Here is a 23,637-nt window from a genome sequence, read left to right on the forward strand (position 1 = left end):
GTAGAAGAGGAACTTTTTCTGATACTGAGACACAGCTGATTGGTTACTGAGCTACTAATCAAATGAGAGAAACAGCTGATTGGTTTGTTTGTGGTTTAAATTGCCATGATTAGCTGCACTAATAACACAAATCCTATACCTCTACTCACTTCTCACTATAACTTGTTAAATTAGCCACTGTTGAAGTACAAGTTGAAGTGATGCATAATGCATGTTGAGCTCTTTATTAAAACAAATACAAACAAACTTTCCAAAGAATTACATTTTGCTTCATATTAGTTTTCAGAATTGTGATTGTCAGCATATGACATTTTGAATCTTGAACACCATAATAAAATGCTTTTGGTAAGCCTTGCCTCGAAGTTTTATCCAGGAGAGGTCAGTGAAACACTATCTAGCCTGGTGTTAAGGTCTTCATCAGGAAAACTGCTCATTATGTTTTTAGTAACAGAGGTAATCCAAATAAGGGTCCAGCTGGTGTAGAACCATCTCGTTTTAAAGAGGCCCTTTTATGCTTCTGGGCTTTCCACTTTCCAGTGGTGTGTTATAAAGTTTTATGTTCACTTGAATTCTCTGCAAAGGCTAAAACATAAGGGAGTTTCTCTCCCACACTCACCCCCTGCCTGAAACGCATCGATTGGATTCCTTTGTTTACTTCTTGAACATAGTGACATCACTATTTAACACTTGCGCTTCTATTGGCTACTGCTCCAACAGATTGTACGTGAAAAGCTAAAGGGCAGGACATCAATAATCATGCAAACAGATGAAATAACAAAATAAATGAGTGTTACATTGGGAAAACACTTTTTGAAAAGTGTTTAATGCACTTAGTCACTGCATTGAGAACTCTTCCAAAATAAAAATACTACATTTTAGCAGAAAATACAATGTTATTGCAGCTTCAGTAAATAATACAAATATAAAACAGACAAACTAAAAAAACAACAACTTCCTGATTCAGTGAATGAAAGATGATAAATGTTTTGCTGTAAAACACAAAGTTTGTGTGTGTGTGTGTGTGTGTGTGTGTGTGTGTGTGTGTGTGCGTGTGTGTGTGTGTGTGTGTGTGTGCGTGTGTGTTTGTGTGTGTGTGTGTGTTAAAGTGAGGGAAAGTGTGGTAACACCTTCAGACATGATAGCTCACAGCTGCATTAGCGACTTACTGACACACACGCGTCACACACACGTTGTCCTCTGATGCTGAAGAAGCCATTTACATGCCAGTGTTGCTTCAGAGCTGCCGTTAAGTGTTTTTAACAGATAACTGAACCACATTCCTGTCAGAAAACACACACACACACACACACACACACACACACACACACACACACACACACACACACACACACACACACACACACACACACACACACACACACACACACACACACACACACACTGTTGGTTGAGCTTGTGCAGACTACTCACCAACAGCTATCACTCAGAAAAGCAGTGTGTGAGCAAACGGTCGATACAAAATAAATATTCTTATTTTACTCGATCTGAAAGTCCTTTCAACAATCTGAAGTGTTTTTGTTGTTGTCACTTGGCAACTTTATACTAGATTTAACAACTTTTGTAGAAGCTGCTAGCTAATTTTGTTAGCAATCATGAATCCAAAATGTTGGCCAACTTTCTAATCCTGGAGCGTCAACAAGCAATCCGGTCCCAGCTGTGTGCATCACTTTTTACTGTCCCCAGTTCTCGTTGTCTTTAGTTTCTTGCAGCGTTTTGTATTTACAGTGTTTTGTTTATGCTTTTAGTAAACACTGCATTTTTTGTCAAGTCGGTGAATGTTTTCTAAATGCTGAGCATGTTTCTTCCAGATCGTGAAGATATTTCTTTATCCTCATGGGTTTTGGTACATTTGTGTTTTTATATTTGCATCCTTTGAAAGTATGGCACGTTTCTGCTAATATTGTCCATAAGATTTACAAAATCTAACTTTCAAAAACCATTGCTGATGAGGTTTAAACAGAGCAATGAACATTTGGCTCCTCCTGTAGCAAGCTCTGATGTGTGGTCTCCGTGTTTGAATATAATGTCCCGAACAAACAGAGGGGCCAAACTAGGATCATTTATTGAGCTATAAGAAACCAAAGCTGTAGCAAAAAAAAAAGATTGTTGAGCTCAGACCGAAAAATGACAGGCGGAGCTGTGAAGCCAAGCCGGCAGCATGGCAGTGTTTGCAACATTTTCTACCCGTTGATCTAAACAACATGTTATATTTGGCCGTTCATCTTGCAGATGGAATTTCACAGCGATGGATTTGATAAACACTTGGAGCCAAAATGTCTTTGACAGAACAGCATCAAGCTAGAAACCAGCTGCTGAGGCTCAAGTCAACTAATGTTTTACTGCACAGCCACAGTGTTAATGAAACATCATAAAACAGAGTATCAGAGTTGCTACATTCAAAATAATGTATTACATTATTTAAAAATTCGCACAAAATCAGCAGAAACACAATATATCAGGACAAGTTACAAAGCACAGGCATCGTGATAAAATTAAGAAATGTACAAACAATGATTTCATTGCTAAACAAATTAGATTAGATATGCTTCACTGATCCCGAAATTAGGAAATATTTTTGTTACAGAATGCATCAGAAAGGCATTGCACATGTAAATAAATAAACAAAGTAAATAATATAGATCTCATTTGGAGAACAGTGGCTTTAAATTGTGTTTGTTGCTGATTTCATAAGCCACTTACATTTTCTTGTTGTCTTGCTATAGTTGCTATTTTATTTTGTATACTTACTATTAGCATGTACAGTATACTGTATGTAACAACAAATAAACCTAAACAATACAAAGTCATGTAAACTATTAAAAATATGTTTAAATCTACGTGTCACATTATGAAATACACGAGACAGGATGGTGTTCAGACAGATTAAAGTGCTTACATGCAGCGAATCATAAATGAGGCTGTTTCCTCTGATTCCCACACTCATTTACTGCATTGATTGTTTGCTGGCTGTATGGACAGCAGAGAAGCCGGCTATTGGCTCAGGTCATCACCTTATAAACGCACTCAACGCCTCTTCAATACAGTCACACTGCATCAACATGGATGGATGGAGAGATGGATTAATAATGAACACAAAGAGAGGCGGAGGGACATCGACTCCATTTAACTGCGTATTGTGAATCCTTCTATTGAATGATGAATTTGTATGTTTGCACCAGATTAACATCTTTAAAAGTCTTTATAGAACAGTTTCCTCCAGTACTGTCCTTAAGTATCACTTAGACATACTTGTACATGAGTATTTCCTTAAATGCTTCTAAATAGAGTGGTGCAATGAGTCTTAAAAACTGGAAATGAGTTAGCATTTGAACACTTCTGGTTTTCCAGATGTGTTTTTGGTTAGATCTGTGGCTAACACAAGCTTAAGAGGTTTTCATGTTTTGCTCAGACATGACATACAATATGGCAGTAAATACCCATCTTGTTAATCTCCAAAGCTTCTATGTGTTTCAAACATGGCGGTTACTAACAAGTGGCAAATGAGACGTTATCAGGCTGAATATTAGCCGCCTTTAGCTTAGTGTGCCGTGATGTTGTTTATTTATAACTTTTTACTAATGCTGATTGCATTCATGCTTCAAAAATCAACAAAGTGGTGTTAATACGTGAAGATTATCCTGTTAAACAAACGTATAAGTATTGTGAACATTTGTTTGCCACAGCTTATTTTTGGAAATGATCAAAAATCCAATGGAAAATTCTTTGCTTTTTGTGTTTTAAGCCTACAAAAAATAATATTCAGCTTTTTACTACACTTTTTTAAACGCTCCTTTGGTTTATGTTTTATGTTCATGCTCGCTTTTTTTTTTACTTCTAATGTGAAAATGTGTTTTTAGACCTCAGAGAGTCTTTTTGCTGAGTTTTTATTAACGATTTACACCTAGCAGGCATGTGATAACCACATTACCAGAGTGCAGACAAGAGCATAATGATTGGTTGCTGGGCCAAGACATATATAAAAATTTAAAAAGTTAACATTAAAAGCAATAAACAGCAGTCTATATACATATATCTACATTATAAAGGACATAAACCACAAGAATACTCAATATAAAATGTTATAGATCATTTGGAATGTTCCACTTTATATTACAGTAGCAGGAAACATATGCATATGGGAGTATATCAATCACAGTTTTGTGAGTAGCCAAAATGTTCATGGTTGTATACGGTACTGGAGGGGCGGTACCAAAACTGTGCAGCAGTGAGTTCTCTGCCAGGCAGAGCAGAGTTGTTATAAAGTTTTATGGCAGCAGGCAGGAATGTTCTCCTGTACCTGTCTCTGTGACAGCGGAGCTGGAGTAGTCTGTTAGAAAAGGAGCTCCGCTGTCTGTCCAGCAGCAGGTGGAGACGGTGGGTGGGGTTATCCATGATGGACAACATTTTGTTCAGAGTCCTCCTCTTCACCACATATACAAATGTGTCCAGGTGGATGCTGATAACTGAGCCAGCTTTGTTAATCAGTTTGTTAACCCCCCCCCCCCAGTAGACCACAGCAAAGAAGAGTGCACTGGCAACAACAGACTGATAGAAGAACTCCAACATCTTTATACACACGTTGAAGGATCTCAGCTTCGGCATGAACAGAAATAAATAAGTCTTGCGATCTTTATCATAACAGAAATATCATGAAGTTACACACAGTATAAGATATTCCTGTAAACATGGCTTTAATTAGATTTGTTAGATCATCTAAAAAATGTTTAATACATTCAGTGGATCAATTGGTTCTTAAGATATTGCAAATAGTAGTTGCAGCTTGTGTATCTTATGTTACTACTCTTCAAGGTGCAGAACTGCCCTGAAATACCAACACTGTGTGCGCTCCTTCTAAATGTAACCACAATTTGTTTTGCGTTTGCCTAATACTGGCAAACCAAGAACGTCTGACTTATTATTCCGCATTCAGCTTTTAACCCTGTTCCGTTGTGTTTTCCAGATCTACGATGCAGAAGGGACGTTACAGCACTTTATTGATGGTAATGATCCCAGTAAGTCCAGCTGGATGAGGTATATCCGCTGCGCCCGGCACTGTGGGGAGCAGAACATGATGGTGGTCCAGTACAGGTAAGGATGCTTCTTAAAGTAATGTTTAGCAAAGGTCTATATAAAATATAACATGTAACAGAATTACATAATCGGATACAATGAAAATGAAACTGTAATCCATTAGTGCAGAGAAAAAAAGACGGAATCAGAAAAAATTGTAAACTGGGGATCGCTATATATACATGTATATTACTCTATTGAGGCAGTTGTACTTTAACCAAGTACTATTTTCTGTTCTGCGTTATACTTCTCCTCCACTCCACTTTCAGTATCCAATATTGTACTCTGCTACACTTATCTGACAGATTAAGCTACTTCACAGATTCAGATTCTTAGCTAATACAAAGTATAAATCAACTCGTAAATTAAAAAAATTGACACATAATTACAGGTTAAATTATCGAGCAGCAGTGTACACAGTATTGAAATGAGCTCCACTTTTACTAGCTGTGAGGACCACATTAGTGCACCAATAATCATTATCCAGTGGTAATAACTAACCAATCAGAGCAGACTGCGCTCTGGTTTCAGACAGAGGGTGAAAAGAGGTGCTGCAGCACCGGCAGTATGAGAAAAATAAAGAGCCTTTTGAACATTAAAGCATGGAGACAGTAGTGTCACAGTAGAGACACAAAATACAAACACAAACCTGAAAATTACCAGAACAGGCAAATCAACCTGTAGGTATGCCAATCAAACATTTATGTAGGTTGTAATTTTTATTTTGTCACCTGCTACCTCTACTTTGCAAGCGCACATCTCAGATCTTTTTTTTCAAGTAAAGACACGAGAAGCTAAGCTACCATATTAGCTAATATGCTAACTAAACTTACATAGCTGACCTTTTTTAACAGTACTACTTTTTTTGAAATGGTTGATATTTTGAATGTTTAGTTTTTGATCATTAAAGGGTGACAATCAGTTATGGTAATACACTGTGTTTGCTGTTATGGTCTTGACTCAAGAAAATAAGTTTAAGAATCTGGACGAACCACCTAAACAGGAAGTAGCCAGTTTCGAAAACAAAGAAACTGTGTTCTGATAAGTTTGGCATAGTCAGCAGTTAAAGAATGTGCTGATAGCATTGAGTACATGGTGGTGTTCTTAGGGACTCAACAGCAAATTTGACAAACTTATTGTACTAATTCAGTTTTTATCTATTTATTTGCAATTTCACAAATTATTTGACAAACTAAATTAGATACAGTTAAAACTTAAATACATTTAATATCAATCTACAAAGAAAAAACAAACAATTAACATTTAAAAGCACTTGAGAACATTCCTCTGGTTTTCCCTTTCTTAATTCAGGTCAAAATGAAAAAACTGCTATAAATACATTAAACTTAATGCTGTAGTTGATGTTTTTAATTGTGTTTAATTTAATATGTATTTTATGTAAGGTAACATAAAATACCAAACTATTTACTTTAATTCTTACCTTATCGATCAAAAAATGTTTTACTTCATGCTTATAACATTTTCAAAGGTATTTCAAAGTTACTTAAGCAGTTCTATTGATGGCCTTCGCCTCTTTTTGAATGAGTAAAATATAAATTCCTTTTAAAGGGGAAAGCAAGGACATGATTAAATACTAAATGTTATATATACAGCATATGTCGTGTGAGGAACACCATACAGTCATCGGGAAAAATGTGTGTATTATTCATTAAAATTGTGACGCATTATAACTTCTTAATGTAGTTTAAAAGTAATGTAGGTGTGTATGTAGGTCAATAAGGCCACACCTTCTAATAAAATCAAACAGACCTCGTGGAGTTTAGGGTCTGAACACAGTCACAAAATACCACATTTTATCAATTGTTTATTTTCATTACCAAGAAAAAAAGACAATACAGTTTGAGCAGTGTATTACAAAATCAAACCTAATACAATAGTAACTTTCTGAAGTAATAACCACAACTGAAAAACTATATAAAACAATACATATCTATATATACGTACCTTCTTAAGCTGGATATACAATTAATTTGTATAACTGCTCATTGTTGATAAAAAATTACATTCATCATTAAAGTTAGTTATGTCATAAATACCTTTACGCATCTAATTACAGAGAATATGTGTTTGATTTGGTAGAGGCATTACATACTATAGGCACATAGTTAAGGTTTGAAAGGTTATTGTGCGCCGGGTTAGGGTTAGGGTTAGGGTTAGGGTCTCAAAAAAGGCGAGACATGGTCACAAAAGATGAGAAAATAGTTGCCCCCTTAGAGAAGAAGTTATAGAAAAGCATCTTGCAGAAAAGCATAGAAAAATATGTGAAAGGACCTTTACTCTTCTGAATCTAAATTACATCAGACGAAGAGTGAACACTCTACGAAAGTATCTTAAGAGTGGCACTGACAATTAAGAAAGTAATTAGTAAACACGTAAAAAAGTATAAACTGAATATAGTAATCAATACTTATTAAAAGAATAAAGTGACTAATCCTAGGTTCACACAGGTCAGGTAGGGGTGTCAGGAATTCAAGAGCTCTACATGGATCCCACAAACAACATGTACATTTGTTAAAAAACATTGATATATGTAACTGGAGAAAAAAAAAATGACATTAAATGACTTTACATTTTAATAACTGACACTTTTATCCAAAGGGACTTACAATTTGTGCCGATAACTATAAAGATACACATGTAGAACAACAGGTAATATGGATATATTTGCTTAAAATAAGCCAAGCCTTTGTAAGTGCTGGTGGACTAGTTTCAAAATGAAATCTTTATACTGTATATAATAGTATATAGTTTGAAACTTTGCTGCTGCCTCCTAAAATATGAACACAAAGCTGTTGCAATCGGTGAGGGTGGTGGGGATCTATGGGAATGAATCCTTTTGAAGCCAGCCTCAGGTGACCTTTTGGTGGACATTCTGTTTTTGGCACTTCCACATTGGCTTCATTGCTTTGCCACGGAAGTTGGGTCTTGGGAAAAGGGTTTACAAAATGACACACCTACCTCTGGACTTTTTGACATGTTCTCGTATCCAGGTATTTTTTTCTTCTTCATGTTTTGTCTTCATATCATGGATTACCTTGTCCATATTTTCTGGTGGGCAAAGTGTCACAGTCAGGTCATTCATTTCTTGTTCTTGTTTTTTCTTCAATCCATCAAAATCTCTCTGATACGGTTTGTATTTGCATAGTTGTTGTATTAGCGAGTCATTGTGTTTCTGTTGCTTCTCGTTCAGGTCTTCCATTTCCTTGTCATGTTTTTCGACCTGAGCTGCAAAGACATCGGTGTTTCTGAGTTGGAATTCATTGCATTCTTCAGCTTGCTTTCTGGCCTCTTCCTTATGTTTTTTCTGGATATCTGCCTGATTTTTCAATACTTTTTCTTGAAGTTCCCTCAATTCTTTCTCCAGTTGTTCTTTTCTAATTAGATCTGCTTTCCTCACCTTTTCATATTCCAGTCTTTCTTTTTCGTATTCCTCTCTGAGCTTTTTAAGTTGACTTTCCTCCTCAACTAGTTTCTGTTGTTCTTCTAGATATTGTTTCTCCAATTTGTCCTTACGATCTCTCTCCCGAGTCTCTTTCTCTCGCTTCTCTTCTTTATTTTGCGTCCACTTCGCATTGAATGAATTAGCAGGACTTTGTCCCAACTCTATTTGTTGAATTTGGTCCAGACCTTTTCTCTTTGTTTCCTCTGCTTTTCTCCTCTCTTGTTTTCTCTTGACCTTGACCTGCTCCTCCTTAATGAACTCCTCCTTCATCTTGAATAGTTTGGTTTTCAAGTATTTTTCTTTTTCTGTTTTGGATATTTGTTCTGCCAATTGTCTCTTCTTTACCTGCATTTCTTCTTTGTGTTTATTTTCAAAGTACTCTATCTCTCTCTGTATGTTGCTTTCCTTCCTTTGCAGTATCCTCTCCACTTCCTTTTGTATGGCCACCTCAGATTCTTGGAACATCTCAGAGGTGTAGCAACTTTCACTATTCTTCCTTATCATTGACTCAACTTGGGTCAGAAGCTGGCTCACCTGAGTACGATTTTTCAGATTGTTGTTATCGAAGACCAGGTATCTTCCTCCACATTCAGTTATCAGTTTTAATAACTCTTCCTCGTCGTCTTCTTTTAGGTAACTCTCAATTGTTTGGTCATTCAGTTCATCTCCTCTGGTGAATAAAACGATGATGTAGTCTCCTGACTTCTCGCCAAAGAATTCTTTGATCAGATGCACACTATCCTTCTCCTCCTGTGTAAAGCGGCCAATCTCCAGCACCAGTAAGAACACATGGGGTCCAGGAGACAACATGCTGATGCATTTTGCGAGCTCCTGTTTGACTTGTTCATGGGTCAGAGTTGTGTCATACAAGCCAGGGGTGTCGACTATTACAACGGGCAGTCCATCAATCTCTCCTGTTTCTTTTTGGCAAAACTCGGTCACTGACTTTGCGCTTGCTTTAGTTTTGAAGCATTCTCTGCCAAGAATAGTGTTTGCTGCTGCGCTCTTTCCACAACCGGTTTTCCCAATGAGCACCATCCTGAGGTATTCACTGCTCTTCCGTTTATAGTCAGCCGTCTTCGCCCTGGGCTTGGCCATCATTTTCTTTGTGAAGCCTTTGGATTTCCCAGCTCTCATCTTTTCCACAGTGTGCAACACATTGAAAACCTGCTGCTTGTCACTGAGGTCGAAGACAACATATCGGTCTCCACAGCTCTGACAGAGTTCCCGGATGTGCGTGTTCTCTTTCATAAATCTTGCAACAGATGGAGAATTGTGATCTGTCTTGACTGTGAACAGAATCATGGTGTTATCATTGACTCGAGAGCTGAATGTGTTCTGGATGGTCTCTAACTCTCCCTTGTCTTCATCAGTAAGGGGACCCACAGGTAGGACCAGGATGAAGGCATGGACACCCTCAGGGCCACAGTGGGAGATACACCTGAATGATTCCTTCATCACTTCTTCCTGCGATTTTCTGTACAAGGCAGGCAGCTGTACCAGGGACACCCAGCGTCCAAACACCTCGCCCTGGTGTTTAACACACTCCGATGAGTCAGAAGGTGGACAAAACATACTTTCTCCAAGAATGGCATTCGCCACTATACTCTTTAGGTCTCCAAATCTCCCACACAACACCAAGTTTAGGAAGGGATCGGAAGTTAAAGATGTTGTCCTGGGATCATCTTCAGTAAAGTTTAGATATCCCCCTTTGTTGTCACTCACTATCTTTTCCATCTGTTTGATCAGTGCTTGATAATCGTTGTCAGTAAAAGCTTTTTTTTCAAAGTCGATGCTTTGCTGCCGTTGTCTGCAGTCTCGGATTACTTTGTTTAGAGATGCATTCTGTACCTCCCCATTTTCAGTTTGGATAACCATTGAGTATTTAAAAGCATCTTGACCATAGAAATTGAGGATGAACTTCAATATTTGTCTGTCCTCTTCATTGAAATCAGAAGGCTTTAGTAATAGAAGTAAGATATTTGGTCCTGGGGTGCAAAGAGCCACACACTTTTTCATCTCATGTCTTATTTTATCCACAGGCAGACTGAAGACATCTGAGGTTTTCACTACTGTTAGTTTTTCCCCCCTCCGTTCTCCATAGCTAACTTTACATTGCTTTTGCTTGTTCAGATAAGGAGAGTCTTTTTCCCTTGTGATGAAGTTACTAAGTGTTGTCTGTTCATGAAATTCCTTTCCAAACACCACAATCCTGAGTTCAGATGCTGTAAAACGACAAAAGCCAAATTATTAACATTTCCGTGAGTCCACGAGCTAATATTTAATGTCCGTTTTCCATTTTTCTAAATGGTTCAAACATGAATTTGTTTAAGTTATTTAAAGTCTAGGATAAACATATACACCTTAAACTTGTGTTTTGTAAAAGGTTTCAGTTGATCCTGTACTAAATTGGTTAACTGAAGTTGTCCCATATTGTTTACCATTTGTAATTGCCTTTAAGTCACATTCAGAAAATCTCTAAAATATGTTGATATATAAATCTGATTCTTTTGAAATATCCTCAACAAATCCTTTTTGGGAGATGCAACCTATTAAGATTCTGCTATATGTTGATGACTTGATAATAAGGTTATCCATTTGGGAACCCAATGCATATTGAACATTGTATTGTTATATAAAAATCTCCATACCATCGAATTCGAGGTTACATAATAATGATTTGCAGGTTGTTCCATAAAAGAAACCTAAGAGGTCGACTCTAGTTTAAAAATGGTGTTATTTAGACACAAATATGGGAGTGGTGTTTTGCATTTAGAAGGGGCACAGGACGGACATTGAACAGTTTGCCGTGGTCATTTGACATGTTCTAAATAAAATGGGGCACACACTGTGCACTGACCAAAAGTTAGCCCGCTGCAGCTGTCACATGTCTTGACTTTACATTAACCAATAATTTCCTTAAAGGGGTAAATCATCATCAATATCAAAAAACCTAATAGCTACAGCCATGTGGGTACAATCTGATAACTGGTTTTAAACTGCCCGTTAATCAACCCTGAGAGACAAGCAACCTAGGCACTTTTTATGGCTCTTTGACTTTGAACTCCAGATTTCAGATTATCGTACACACAGGGTAGTGTTGTTGCAAAGGAACAGAATGAGAGCAGTACGGACATTGAGCATGTTACCGTTGTCAGTTAACTTGTCAAAAAAGGAAATGGGCATCACTGGGCATTGTCCACAATATAGAACGAGTGGGCCTGCTAAAACTGTCATAATTCTTTGCATGGCAATGGTATCCATAAAGTTGGTTTCAGCTTTTTCCATCCCACTGCGTTGTTTTGAATGAGAATGTCCGTTATACTTCAATTCATTTTGTATTGTTGTTTGTCTTCGGTCTTAGAAAACATTTGAACACAACATTGACCAATCATTTGCCTTTAAAGGAACAAAACATGATTAACATGAACAGATATACAGCCATGTACCATTGTGTACAATGTTTCAGCACAGCTTTAAACGACACATCCCGTAACCATCACTCAAGACCAGTCCTGGCACTTTTTAGAAGTTTCTGACATTTCTGCCCCTTTGACCTAAGCTTTGGTTTGGGCTGTAAAGATCCCTGGGAAAAATGTCTGTGTCTTTTCTATAGTATTTACAGCATTACGGCTTCAGGAGATGTACACAAAAAATCTAAGTCTGGCATGTCCCTCAGCTTTGGAGTCACAGTTCAGTGTATTTTCAAGACAAGTGTATGACAAGGAAAGAAATGCGGAAATATTGCAATTTGTCATGTGTCTCATTCATCCTAAAACTACAGTAAAAGCATATTGTCAATATGAAAAAATATATAACACAAATGACTACAAGGTTAATACAATAGTCTATCATAAGACAGTAACCTTTTAATGATTCCTTAATCGGGACGGAGCTGGCACCCTATTCACTAAATGCAATGTTTCAGTTTTTACCAGAGCATGTGTGGTTGCATTCAGAAGGCTTAACACTTCATATCAATAGTTTTTGCTTTGGCCTGTGTGAATGTGTCACTCTTTTTCGTGTTCATTGCCAACATGTATAATGAGTATGACTAGATATGCCAACTAAAACAGGCTAGGCAACAAGTCAGTCTCAAGAACCCTCCCCATTCTTTTGGTCTGCCACAGTCTTATACACTCCCTCTTTTGTGTGGTTTACCTAATTTCTGTTATCATGTTTGGTTTCAGTGAAAACATATGCCTTATTGATAACAGAACATACTCACCAAAAGCTGGTGCTGCCATTGTGTTGCTTCGACGCAAACTTAAGGGAGAGTTCTTCAATTGGAGGAGCTTTTGATTGACTGTTGAGTTTTAAGAAAAGGCAAAATTAGATTATGACATAAAGTTGCCAAACACAATTATTCCACAGTGAAGTCTGAGTAAATATTGTTTACTTATTATTACACCCCTAAATTGGAATACTTTTTTGTAAGACTGGAGAGTTTTACAGGGTTTGTTTCTTTTTAACCTAGGGGAACACAACAATCGGACTCGCTTGCTGGGCAAAAAAAACAACTGGAAAATACAACAAATCTTTGCTGAAAAACACGTCAAAGCATTCAAAGATATTCTAATCAACGCAAATATTTTCAAGCGACCCTTGGATTTTTACGTTGTCTAACGGTATTATTGTATAGTTTTGTTTGTTTTTACAATAATCAAAGTTTTTAAATTCATTGCTATGTTTAGTTTCCCCACCAAAAACATCATTTACATAATATCAACCCTTTTTTCCATAAAAAATATTCTTTTGTGGCTTTAATGAATATTTTATATACTCCTACCACCTGACAATGATTTGTTGTGCCTCCTACCCTGGTAGTGCGACCACCCTAAACATGCTGATAGCTAGAAAAAAGGACATCTTGCTGCTAGCTGTCATTTATTTTCTCACCAGAGGTTATTGTCGTAGCTCTCTCAGTGTAGTGTATTTTTCATTGTGGCTGTGACCTTCTGATCAGCAGAGCAGTCGACACCTGAGAGTTAAAAATGAACTGTGTTAATGAATCCATTGAAAGATGAAGCATTTTTTTAAAGGCTTTTCAAAAATGTCCCAGTCTGTGATTAATAAAGTCATTCTTATTTTTATAAACATTCTGCATATTTATTGTAAATTACATTTTTATTTTACAATGTATCTACTCACCAGGTTATTTCTTGTTGCAAGGACGAGTTCTAAAATAAGATGAACTCTCACAGGCAAAACATTTTTATCTGAAGAGTCGAGAGGGCAGGTCCAAACATAGGTATGACAACAATAACACAAAAATCCCTGATGTGACACTTATGGGAATTGGTCTCTTATCTCTCTAATGTGGAAGTTCCCTAAAGACTGGTATAGGTGTGGTATAACACAAAGGCTTTCCCGTCATGAGGAAATCAAAAGTAATTTGTTCCCAGCAAGATGCAGCCAAAAGTCAATTAAATCAATTAAATGTCAAACGTCAATAAGACAACACAACTAATTTACATATTACTGTCATGAAAGATGCCCCATCTAGAGATGGGTGTTTCCTTTTAAGCTGGCATTGTAGCAAAGTTATGCTCCTACATATTTCTCTTTGCATTGTTTAAGGAAGTCTAAAAACACATAATGTCATTGCCAATGACTGCTTTAGTGGATTTGTAGTGAATATGGAGAATATTAAATGCTTTTGCTCGTTTGCTCACATCATCATCATTACGGGTGGAGTGGGTAAGACTGTTTTCATTGGCAGGCTAGCAGCAACCGTTGACTTGTGCTAGCCTAGCACTAGAGAACTCTGCAACTAGAAGGACTGGATGAAACATGTTGAAAACGGTCTCCTCTGATAAATACCACTGGCTAACTTGGAAATGAGGTCCTATGTCCAAAATTCTGAACTACCCCTTTAAGTATATGTATCAATAGGGCTTGGTAACTGTTCAAAGAGTTACTGAAACTGACTGACTCCCTAAGAATCCCTACCTTTGACACATCACGTGTGAATTCCTGTACGGTTGATGCCTAGACCTCATCAGTTAATAGATAGCAAATACCTGCCATTTTGATAATTTCTCAGTTAGCAAGCTAAAGAACAAAACACAGCTAATAATGAAATATTTCGGAAAGAAGCAGAGTGGCACAACTCCCTTTAGATCATCTCAAATCGCTGCAAAGGTTGGCAGGTGAGCTGGCTGACTACCTTGATTGTATTAATCATGTTTGCTAAACATCAGGAATGTACTGTTTGAACCAATGATTGTCACCGAAGACTTTCTACAGTTTTGTTGACCAGCAGCCAAGTTGAGATGGGTGTTAACCTCGAAGTTGGCTGAAACTTTGCCCTGAAGCAAAGCTTTGCTCATTCAGACATGTTTATATTTGCCTCAGCATTTTTGTTTCTCTCAGGCAAGAAAAGAACAAAGAGGAGACTCACTTCTTATCCTCACTGCTTTCAAGCAGCTTTTAATTGATGGACTCAAGTGCTCGTGTTAATTAATGTGCAGTGTCCCTGCTTACATTTAAAAGGATTACTGTAGTAATTATCATTTACATTGGAATAGCCAAGTTGAAACCAATGAAGCCCGCCTCCTTTAGCACAATTTACATATTTTAAGTTTGAAAACACAACAGATGATTATTCTGTTTTACAGTCTATTGCAACCTTTGACCAAAGTGTTAGGAATGTGCCTTTTTTTATTATGAAAATAGTTGACCAAAATTGGCAGGAGACCAAACTTTAAAAAATGGATAATTTCATGTTAGTCTGTTTGTTGTCACATATATAAGTGAAAAGGGAAAAGGTAAACAATCAAATGTTAACTGACTAATTTAGATTCTACTTGCCTTGTGTTGATACAAATAACAAATAAGATATTTAAAATGAAGACAGATATTTGGGCTTTTTCTCTGAAGGGAAATGTATATTAAAAGCATTTAAAATGAATGAAGACACAGTTAATTTCACTAGCTGTTACGGACTGATATTTAATTTAAGGGAACGACTTTAGAAACCACATCACAACTCAGAAGGTGGTTGTTACCCTTTACATATGCAGTCTGTGGGTGTAGCAAATCAAATATACATATTTACACATCCCAATATCTCAAATCACATTTGTCTCTGGGGGCTTTACACTCAAAAATATAGAAACATATTCCAAGATAAACTATCCATTTGACAAAAATGGAAATGTTAATATAAAATACAAATACAATAAAAAATATGACCCAGAAGGAATTTCAAGGCAAGCCTGAGTCAGCCCTAATTATAACAACCGACTACATAGCATACATCGCTGCTCAAGGCTGCCTGTAAACACAAAACGTTTGGCCCCCATGGTAAGACAATGAAACTTTATAATGAAATCTGAGTCTCTTCAGTGGCTGCAGAGATGATGTTCAGAACAAACTCAGCAAGTCAAATTTTTCAACAACAGTTGACACAATTATTTATAACACAAGTAATTTTTCCTACCCTCTGTATGTGTAGTAAGAACGTATTGTTAAATATGGTTTTGAAACTAAATCTCAAAATAATTGTACACGCGCAACATCAACACAACACATTGTGGTTTGTACAGGCTCCCACACTGTTACAGTAGATCAAGTGGTACATTTTTATACATCAGCTCGAAAAAGGAAGTATAACCATTCAAACACTGTTGCCATATATACAAAAAAAAAAAAACAATTATAATTGGCGAGTGCACTTACAAGAAACAACAGAGTGTATTTGGAGACTGTGCAAAGGAATCGCATTCACAATGAGTTATTATGGTGTGAAACTTTCTAATATTTTAATATATATACATACAGTGTTTACTGCAACAACAAAAGAATGTAATAAATCCATGATTATATTTTTCATCCATCATTCATTAGTGTTTTCAAAGTTAAATAAATATAAACCAATTTGAAAGTATTGGTTTGGCTTGTGTAAAAATAGATATTTTAAAGGACAAGATAGACTGTCTAGACACTGTTCTTTAAAGGGTAAATAATTTCTCCAGCTGTATGGTGACCGACAGGTGCGAACCCAAAACATTTCCATTAAGAAAAACGTCTTAAAAGTGAGGTAAATATAAAAACATAAAAGGGGCCAAAACACATGCAAATAAAGAAACATCTTCACCCACCTCACGAAACATGCAAATACAAAATGTTGCAAATAAACCATAAAGCTAGGATCGAACCCTTAAGCTTCTGATTGAAAGACGACTGACAGCTACAGCCACCCTTTATAGCTTAAGGACACATAAAGTCAAACTTGTAGTTACTACAATAGTCAAAGTTAAAGAAGTGATGTGGGGGCCACTCAAGTGTTAACAGACGCACAAGAGCCCAGTCTGCGGTGATTGGTTAGCTGGCAGCCTCTGTTGAGATTGATCACTGCCCCCTAGCCTATCGCGCACAATGTGTTGGAACGCTGGCCAATAGAAGTGCGAGTGTTACATGGTGATGCCACTATGTAGCAGAAGTAAACAAAGGAGCATATGGAGGAGGTGCAGGCACGGGTGGAGTGTGTGGGAGAGAAAAACTCCCTTTGGAAGGAAGTTTGGGATTTGAGCCTTTGCAGACCATTTACATGCACAAAATCCAAAATAACACACTACAGGAAAGGGAAACCCCAATTATAGGGCCCCTTTAATCAAGGGAAGGGCATCTGAACAACTTGATAGAGGCCATTTATGTATATATGCTGGTTCAGTATGAAAGAAAAACAAAATATGGCAGTTTTGTAGCTGTGTTGGTGTGACATCTCATAAAATGATACAAGCACTGTTTTCAATTGCTTTCTTCAAATGTTCCTGTACCCAGTGATCTATTTCCCTCTCATGTCTTATCGCTAGGTCACTGACTTCTTGGTTTAGAAGTTCTGTGCTGTGAAGAAAATGTGTCTTCTTCAAGTCATTCATTTCTTCTTCCTGTTTTTTCTTTAGTTTCATTATGTCTTTTTGGAATTTTTTGTTTTTGCTCAGCTGTTGTATCATCAAGTTATTTTTGTCTCGTTGCAACTTCCTCTGATCCTCCTTTTCCTTTTCCGGCCTGTCCATATCGAATGAAACACCTTTATTAAACATGTTTCTGAATTCGTTGTGCTCTTCACCTTGTTTTCTGGCCTCCTCTTCTTTTTTCTTTCTTATTCCCCCCATTCTTTCCTCATAAAGTTTGTCTAATTCTTTGCGCTCTCGTTCTTCATGTTCCCTTCCGATAATTTCCTCTTCTTTCCTTTTCTTTTCAATTATTTTGATTTCCTGCTCCTGTTCTTGTCTTAGCTTTTCACAGCGTTTTTGCTCCTCTTGCCTCTGTCTTTCTTCTTCATACTGTTTTTGCCACCATTCCTTTCTTTCCTTCTCCCAGGCCTCTCGTTCTTGTCTCATGTCTTTTCTGGCCTGTATTAATACCATCACGTCAGCAATAGGACTGTTTTCTGAGAGATAATACAGTTTTTCCTCCAGGGCTTCTAGTTTTTGTTCCCATTGGTGTCTTTGCAATTCCTCATAACATTTCTTGTTCCTTTCCTCTTCTTCTCTCATTTCTCTTTCTATTTCTCTCTTCCTCTCTTGCTGCTCCATCTTCTCTATGTGTTTCTCCTTTTCTTTAGCTCTCTGTACTTCTTGATCCAGTTTAGAGGTTACCTCTGCCAATTTTCTTTCTGTCTCTTTTATTTCTTCTTGGTGTTTTATTTTCAAGTCCCTCTGCTCCCTCTGTATCTCTGCTTCCTTCTCTTTCATGATCTTCTCCATTTCCTTTTGTATGGCAGCCTCTGCTCCTTTGAAAAAATCTGAGGTGTAGTATCCATCCCCATTCTTCCTTATCATTGTCTCAACGGTAGTCAGGAGCTCTCTGACTTGCGTGCGATTTTCCAGATTGTTGTTATTGAAGACATGGTATCTTCCTCCACATTCAGTTATCAGTTTCTTTAAGGAGTTATCTTTATCTTCTTCTATGTAACTTTCAATTGTTTGGTGTTTAAGCTCATCGCCTCTGGTGAATAAAACAATGATGAAATATTCCGAGTTCTTGCCAAAAAACTCCTTGATCAGTTCCACTGCGTCCTTTTCCTCCTTTGTAAGCCGACCAATCCTGAGTACCAGTAAGAATACATGGGGTCCAGGAGACAACATGCTGATGCATTTTGAAAGCTCCTGTTGAATTTCGTCGTTGGACAAAGCTGTGTCGAACAATCCAGGGGTGTCTACCACAGTGACACACCGCCCATCAATCTCTCCTGTTATTTTATTACAGTACTTGGTTACTGACTTTGGGGAAGCTTTGGAAACAAAGTGTTCTTTGCCCAAAATGGTGTTTCCAGTGGCACTTTTTCCACTGCCAGTTTTCCCAATCAGCATCATCCTGAGACAGTCTGTGCTGGGCCCCTTCTTGAGGGCGTGTCTACGCGGTAAAATTGGCGGCTTGGTAGGCTGTTTCTCCTGAACCCTTTTTGGAAATTCTGTTTTTGGCCCTATTGCAACAGACGCTCTTTTGGGTGTCATCCTTTGAAAGTATGTGTGACTTTTATCTTGTTCAACAGTTGATGCACGTCTTATAAGCTTAGGAAGCATCCCTTTTGTGAAGCCTTTGGATCCCACAACTCTCATATTTTCCAAAGAAAGTAAAACTTCAGACACTGACAGCTTGTTCTTAATGTTGCAGAAAGTATATTTTCCACCAAAGCTCTGAAGGAGAACTTGGATGTCTTTGTTTTCATTTAGAAACCTCCCAACATTATGATTTGCATCGGAAATGAAAAGAATCATGGTAAAATCATTCATCTTATAGCTGAACGTGTTTCGGATGGTCTCTAGCTCTCTCTTTTCTTCCTCACTTGGGGGTTCTAAAGGCAGGACCAGGACAAAGCAATGGACGCCCTCAGGTTCACAGAGGACGATGCTCTCCAATGATTCTTTCTTTGTTGTGTTCAGAGGTTTTCCATACAAGGCAGGCAGCTCCACCAGGGTAACCCAACGTCCACACACCTTTCCCTGTTTTTTAACACACTCAGATGATTCAACATGCGGACCAGACTTTCTTTCTCCCAGAAGTGCATCGGATGCTGTATTCTTCCAGCTTCCATGTCTTCCACACAAAACCAGGTTTAGAGGTGGTTTTGCGCATTCAGGTACTCCCATGGGACCTGTGTCTTCAGTGTAGGTTAAATATTGTCCCCTGTTTTCATCCACTATGTTCTCAATTTTCTCCATCAGTTCTTGATGATCATTCTCAGGAAACTCATTTTCACCATATTTCATTATATGTTGCCTTCGTTCGCAGTCTTCAATGAGCTGATAAACTGAAGGATTCCCTCGCCCATCTTTTTGTGTTATGATGACCATTGCATATTTAAAAACATCCGGTCCAAAGAAGTTCATGACGACCTTGATTTTTTGCCTATCCTGCTCAGTAAAATCAGAAGGGTTTACTAACAGAAGCAAAACATTTGGTCCAGGGGGGCAATGAAACACACACTTCTTTATCTCATGTCTAACACTCCCCATTGGCAGACTGAAGACGTCTGCAGTTTTCCGAACTTTGAAAGGTTTTTTCCTCCACTCTGCTTGGACATGTGAAAATTGGTTTTGAGTTCTTTGGAAGGAACCATCTTTTTTTGTGTGTGTCAGGATGTTACTCAGCGTGGCCTTTTCGTTTGGATTTTTTCCAAATATTGCAATCCTGAGATCAGATGCTGTAAAACAATGAGAACAAAAGCATTAAAATGTAACATGAGGGAATATCATTATCCTCATTAATGTCACTTGCAGAAGTTATATAATGTAACTATGAAAGTAAGCACATGAATTTTGGAATTATATTTAGTTGACTGAACTTTATGAAGATGATATAGTTCCATTTAGTCCCAAATTCAGGATTGCAAATCTGTTATCCTTACATTTAAACAACATTTTAGTTTGAAAATCAAAAACAGCTTCTGGCTGATTCCTGAACCAGAGTTGATAATAATTGTGTTATCAATTCAAAATGTCCTAACCAATCTATGGGGGATTCATTTACAAGATGCTTAACATAGTGAAACTGATCCTGCGGCTACTAGCTGACGACGCTAACAAAAACAATAGGGAAAACAACAGCAAAAACATTAGCAAGCCAGAGTGACTCAGACTTAGAGGAACTCACATGCGCACTGAACTTGATAAGATCATAAACCGGTACAGAGAAGCTCAGATTACTATGTAAATCTCAATCTTTGGAAAAAGTCTTGATAGCCTATGAAACCTGGTCCCTTTTTGCTCATTGTTAAATCATTTTGAGTTCAAATCAATGCAATTAGAAGAAAGAATAATACTAGAGCATTCTGCAAAACATGGGATAAGGCAAAGTTCAGTTAATGAACATCAAAACTCAGTAGATAAGATTAAATCAACATTATTGTAATGTTTCTCCCTCATTGTTTTGCCTCACAAAGCCAACAGCATGTGACATACATAACAAAACAAAGTTTACATGATGAAAAAAGGTTCCTTTTAATTGGAGCCATTTGGTGGTATTACTAAAAATGCCGAACTGGTATCATCTTGGTAGACATTAATGAACACCATTCTTTACAAGAAAATCGACCAATCACGACCACTGATTGTAAATTGGTGAAAAATAAGAAATTAATTCAAAATCCGTAAGAATTTTATAATTAGTTACTCTCAGGCTGCAAACTTCCCATTCACTCAGCCAGCAATTGTCTTAATAATAATTATAACTAATAGCAACTCCATTTCTGATCATGTCAAGCATTTCATTAAAGCCTTCCTTATCACTTATAGAACATATTTATTTTATAAATCCAAGTGGACTTACTACATGCTGATTTTGCCATTTTGTGTTAAAGGAAGTCCACCTTCAGCTGTGCCTGTTGGGATGATGGAAAGAAAATAGGATTAAGTAAATGAAACGATGAAGTCCAGAAAAAATGTGTTGGTTATTCTGGATAATTCACAAGCCTGTGGAAAATATTTAGTTCCAATGGGATAAGCAACCCTGCGACTCACAAGTTTTATCTCAATAACGATTGTGAATTTAATATGTATTGTATAGTTTAGATATTAATATGAACATTGTGTAAACTCTTTGGACACAGTTAATATTCATGAAGACTACTTGTTTCTATAGCCTTTAATACACATGGTTTACTTTAAGTAGCGTCATTTAGACACACCTGAATGCGTAACACTAGAATTAAATAGGTCTTAATTATACTGAATATTGTGAATAGTTTAATATAGTTCATTGTTTATTGTTTCATTTGGGATACAGACATGAATAACTTTGATTTAGCTAACAATCAAAATATGTTGAAGTTAATTATAAACAGAATACAAGTTATGTGTTTTTTATATTCATATAGGTGAACTTTGCAAAAACTAAATTAGCTTTGTTTCAGGTTGCAAAATGTCTCTTCTTTTCAGAATTCTCTCTTAAAGTCGTATCATATCTTGTGTAACAGCATACTGTCCAAATACAAAGTGAAGCAGTGTGGTCTGTCAGATCCCCATGCTGAAACTTTTACACATGCAGATTATGAATAAACTGTTTTCGTTAATCTAATTTGTTGGTTCTAGGAAACCTTAACACATACGTTATACTATGTACATAGTTATACTTCTCATAAGTTGTCTCATTTATCATCTGTTCGATCTACTCACCAGAAAGGAATATCTTGTTTCGCCACTTCTGAAGCTGCAGCTTGAAAATGAATTCAAAGCAGTCAAGGCTGAGTATGCCAACAACAAAGGGGCTGGGCCAACAACCTGGCAAACAAACTATTGGAGGTGGAAAATAAATAAAGAAATATAACAACTCATGGCAAACCAAGGGACTTCCCATTGTCTGCTTTTTCGTAACTTCCCTGAAGAGTGGAATAGGTGTGGTTGAGAAATGTGTCTCTTCCGCCTTCATTTGAATTAACAATGCATATCCAGACTAACTCTGAAAATACACAAATGGAAGGGAAGTGCAGCTGGGGACGGATTTAGATTATACATACTGTATTTGGCAAACAAAAAAGATACCTATTGACTTCTGTTAAATCTCTTGTTGCTGTAAGTAGAGGCACTTGAGCTAGCTTTACCATGAATGCATGAATCATGTTAGCTCTAGGAATGCCGCTTTTGAGCCACAGTTTGTCACAAAACAATTGGTACATCTCGAGTTTGTTGTCAACTCATATTTGCCCTGAAGCAGTTATGCTCTAACGTATTTCCCGTAACATTGTTGGGTGGAGTCTGAGAAAAAACAATGTCTTTGCCAACAAGTGCTTTACTGCTTTTCATCTGCTAAGGTCTCCAGGCCAGAAACAAAAACAAACAGGAGAAAAACTATCACTGCTTTCAAGCAAAACATTTTTTAACAAAGAACGCATTGAATAAAATGCTACGTGAGACCCCGACAGGATTGTGACTTTTTAAACTTACATTTCTCAGGTGCAAGTAAAGGCTGTTTCACTGATTGATTAAGAATCTGGTTGCCCTTTAATGTATTACAGATTAAAAAAAGGAATTGAAATACTCTTTTCTTCTTTTCACACACTATGGATACAATCACCGACATTTTAACTACAAATACAAAACATTCAGTCAGTTTTTAGAGATCTTTAATATAACAGTGTAAACACAATTGTAGAAACCAGATTACATGTCAAAAGGTTGGTGGTACAAACAAGTCCACTGCAATTCACAGCTATGAGTGTAAGTTAGAAACAGGTAACACTTGTCCACGGCAGTATGTTCAGATTTTCGACAATAAACCTTTAAAATAAAATATGACACTTAAACAAAAAGAAAAAAGGCAACAGTGGCAGCGGATATTCAAAAATAAGTGCAGCAAATTGAATCAAATTCTTCAGATGGACGCTGCAGCTCTGCCACATTTATGTTTAACACATAAAACACACAAGTGTTCATTACCCTCTGTACATTTATTAAGAATTCATTTGCAAATATTGTGTAGCAAAATTGGAACAACACATCATAGTACATTGTAAAACATTCTTATAGATGTTTAAGCATCAGCTCTTGGAAAACAAATGTTTCAAGCAATTATCAAACATTTTGCCTTATGTTGAAGTGTGTAAAGGTAACAAAACTGTATATTTGCGGAGTATC

General features: G+C 37.1%; 3 protein-coding genes across 3 annotated transcripts in view; 1 reads left to right on the forward strand and 2 right to left on the reverse strand.

The window, feature by feature from the left end:
* Positions 1-23,637, forward strand: part of prdm6 (PR domain containing 6) — an 84,475-nt gene that overhangs the window by 22,370 nt on the left and 38,468 nt on the right. The window contains exon 4 of the mRNA XM_063897912.1: positions 4,982-5,109. Coding sequence (XP_063753982.1) covers positions 4,982-5,109 — 128 coding nt within the window. The remainder of the gene's footprint in view (positions 1-4,981; positions 5,110-23,637) is intronic.
* Positions 6,900-13,771, reverse strand: LOC134873977 (GTPase IMAP family member 8-like). The gene is made up of 4 exons (XM_063897911.1): positions 13,706-13,771; positions 13,454-13,535; positions 12,783-12,860; positions 6,900-10,779 (listed from the first exon to the last, which is right to left on the reverse strand). Exons 3-4 carry the CDS (start codon positions 12,799-12,801, stop codon positions 8,051-8,053), a joined length of 2,748 nt encoding a protein of 915 aa, XP_063753981.1. The 5' UTR covers positions 12,802-12,860; positions 13,454-13,535; positions 13,706-13,771; the 3' UTR covers positions 6,900-8,050.
* LOC134874200 (GTPase IMAP family member 8-like) lies at positions 15,489-22,274 on the reverse strand. Its single transcript, XM_063898243.1, has 3 exons — positions 22,180-22,274; positions 21,335-21,386; positions 15,489-20,210 (listed from the first exon to the last, which is right to left on the reverse strand). The coding sequence occupies exons 2-3, from the start codon at positions 21,351-21,353 to the stop codon at positions 17,284-17,286; spliced, it is 2,946 nt and encodes a 981-aa protein (XP_063754313.1). The 5' UTR covers positions 21,354-21,386; positions 22,180-22,274; the 3' UTR covers positions 15,489-17,283.

The sequence above is a fragment of the Eleginops maclovinus genome, chromosome 12, assembly GCF_036324505.1.
Source record: "Eleginops maclovinus isolate JMC-PN-2008 ecotype Puerto Natales chromosome 12, JC_Emac_rtc_rv5, whole genome shotgun sequence".
Lineage (NCBI taxonomy): Eukaryota > Metazoa > Chordata > Actinopteri > Perciformes > Eleginopidae > Eleginops > Eleginops maclovinus.